At 44.7% G+C, this 2,756-nt stretch overlaps 1 protein-coding gene across 1 annotated transcript; it reads left to right on the forward strand.

The window, feature by feature from the left end:
- The first annotated feature begins 760 nt into the window (after positions 1 to 760).
- On the forward strand, positions 761 to 2,136 carry LOC147882483 (transcription termination factor MTERF8, chloroplastic-like). The gene has a single exon (XM_087400897.1). The coding sequence runs from the start codon at positions 763 to 765 to the stop codon at positions 1,960 to 1,962; it is 1,200 nt and encodes a 399-aa protein (XP_087257023.1). The 5' UTR covers positions 761 to 762; the 3' UTR covers positions 1,963 to 2,136.
- Positions 2,137 to 2,756: the final 620 nt, after the last annotated feature.

The raw sequence follows: 2,756 nt of genomic DNA on the forward strand, positions 1-2,756 counted from the left end.
GATGCTTTTGTGTATACGTCTCTTGACTTGGCATCGAAAGATCTGCGCAACAATGGCTAGCATAGCCATTGATGGAACCTTGCCTCTCGCAACCAAAAAGCAAAGTCCAAAGCATCTTTCCACCAATTGATACTGTATTCAAGTTTAGGCTTGCCAAGTTTTACGCTTTGATCTTAAATTCGGTGTCTCGTAGAGTCGAACTCATCTCATTGGTGTGTCAGTTTCTTATAATAACTAGAGAGACTGCATCGCACGAAAAGGAGCAATCATCGCCAATCTGGGCACACCTGTACCAATCTGAATATGACACAAAACACGCAAAATAAGAAATAACAAAATTCTCTATTTCTCTCTTTCACAAGGAAACGATTACTAAGTTCTTACCCTTTGGGGGGGAAGGCCAAAAATAGGAAAATGTTGGCTTTGGTAGCATGATGATGGGAGCTAGTTATGGAAATTTTAAGAATAAACTGTACCCATTATATAATAATCAAGGACCGCGATCGGACGGAAGGAGATCCTGACCGTTCGATCGTGCCCTTTCTTTGGCAGAACGCAAATGTGCGATGATTGCAAGCTGTGTGCAACATTGGTGGTCATCCCATTTGCGGTGATGCCATCAAGCCTAGGAGATGTCTCACAAGATATGAGGGGTAGAGGAGGAGTTGATTCTATTAGGCTCACCATTGTGAGGTGAGACTATGAGGATTTTCCCTTATATATATAGGAAAGGAACTAGGTACACTATATGGCTGTAAGGGAATGCAAGGAGTGAGTGAAGTGGCGAGGGGGGGGGGAAGCTTACTGAGCAGAAGGGAGTTTCGCTTACCCTTCTTCTTCTCCATCTCCAGAGCCCCCATAGCCTCCATCTCCAAAGCCTCCATAGCCTCTTCTTCTCCTCGTTTCTCCCTTCGTTCCTGCTCCTCCACCATCTCTCCTTCCCCCCCCCTTCACCTCCCCCCCCCCCTCTCCTTCTCCGACCCCTCCTCCCTCCCCCCCGACCTCCCCCACAAACTCAACCTCCTCCTCCACTCCGATGCCTCCCTTTCCCAAATCCAACGCTTCGTCTCTTCCCCTTCCTTCCTCCGCTTCTCCTCCGAACCCTTGGCCGATGTCGAGGCCAAGCTCTCCCTCCTCGGCCCCCGCTACTTCCTCGACCACCCCGAGCTCCTCGAGCTGCGCACCTCCAACCTTCGCCGGAAGATCGACTTTCTTGGGACCATGGGCCTTCGCCTCGAGGAGATTTGGTACTCCAAGTGGCTGTTCAATGTGAAGTCGGAGACTCTAGAGTGGCGGCTGTCTTATCTCAAGTCCACAGGGCTAACTTCAGACAATATAGCCAGGATCGTCCGTCGACATCCTCAGATTTTCGTTTCAAACACAAAAAAATGCTTGGAACGCCTCTTTGAGTTTTTCGAGGTCCAGAGGGGACTTGAAAGACAAGCGATATGCAAGCTCATTGTGAAGTATCCTGGTATCATTACTTTGTCCACAAAAAAAATGTTGGAGAATCTACAACTCTTTGAAAAGCTTGGCTTCGACCCAAATTCCCGTCAATTTTACTGTGCTTTATTTGAAATCTGCTGCTACAGCACGTCGGATCTAAGAGAGCGGTTTGAGTGGCTGCTATCTCAGGGAATCTCCCGCGAAGAGGTCATCGTGATGGTCTTAAATAAGCCTTCTTTACTTCTGTTACGAGTGGAAACTATGGCGGAAAAGGTCGATTATCTAGTCAATGTATTGAATCGTGACATCAAGGAGCTCCTGCATTTTCCAATATTCTTAAAAATGAGCCTTCAGAAGCGTATCAAGCCACGATTCGCTGTCATGGATCAACTACACAAAAAGGGCTTGTTGAACAGTCCCTACAGTTTGGCACTTGCACTAGGTGGTTCAAACCAGGCCTTTACAAAACGATTTGTAGCCAAGCTCGAGGTTGTACTAAGTAATGATCAAAATTAGGGGTCCGCAAGGAAGATATGGCTGTTCCCCCTACTATTTTAGTTGGATGGGTGCGATTCATCTCTTGTTTACAACAAACTTCAAAGGTCTTCTTGGCTGAATGCTTTTTTCTAATCTAGTGACTAGTCACCCCACTATTTTAGTTGGATGGGTGCGCTACAACAAGCCTCAAACATCTTCTTGGCTGAATATTTTTTTCTAATCTAGTGACTAGTCACTGACTAAAGGTTGCAAACCTCTCGATTCGAGTTTGTGTTTTAATGGAGTAGCTAGTCCCTGCAATGCGTGATGGAGCTTATGGTTTTCAATCTTATGAGTGACTATCATGAGATTGAAACTGCACTATGTTGTGTTTTTGGGAATGTTCGTGGATTCATCTAGGTATATAAAGTCGGTGTCCTTCATATTAATTGAAGACTCGGGGTAGCTGCCAAACATATGTTTCATGATTGCTTTAAGATTGGCCTTCATAGATTTGCTCAAACTTCTTAGATTTGCTCATTCTTTTTGAATATGCTCCGTATAAGCGGTTGAATGATTAAGTTCAAAGGGATGCATAATTCCCTTAGTTTTTAAAATAATAGTAATTGTGTACTTGGAATTGAAACATCAGGCGTTGAGAGAGGATCATGCCCATCTGTGACCTGCACATTGAATTGGACTTAGCAAGAGTGCTATTTGAATCAATGTTATTCGTTTTCGTATTAAAGCAAGCATCGTGTCAAGCTTTAAGGTAACTCTTATCTAGGTATAAATTGGATGACCAAGCCTAGTACGTAACATATCTAGTTGTT

Source organism: Dipteris shenzhenensis, chromosome 29 (genome assembly GCF_047967505.1).
Source record: "Dipteris shenzhenensis isolate YYH24624 ecotype China chromosome 29, Dip_SZ_1.0, whole genome shotgun sequence".
NCBI classification, from domain to species: domain Eukaryota; kingdom Viridiplantae; phylum Streptophyta; class Polypodiopsida; order Gleicheniales; family Dipteridaceae; genus Dipteris; species Dipteris shenzhenensis.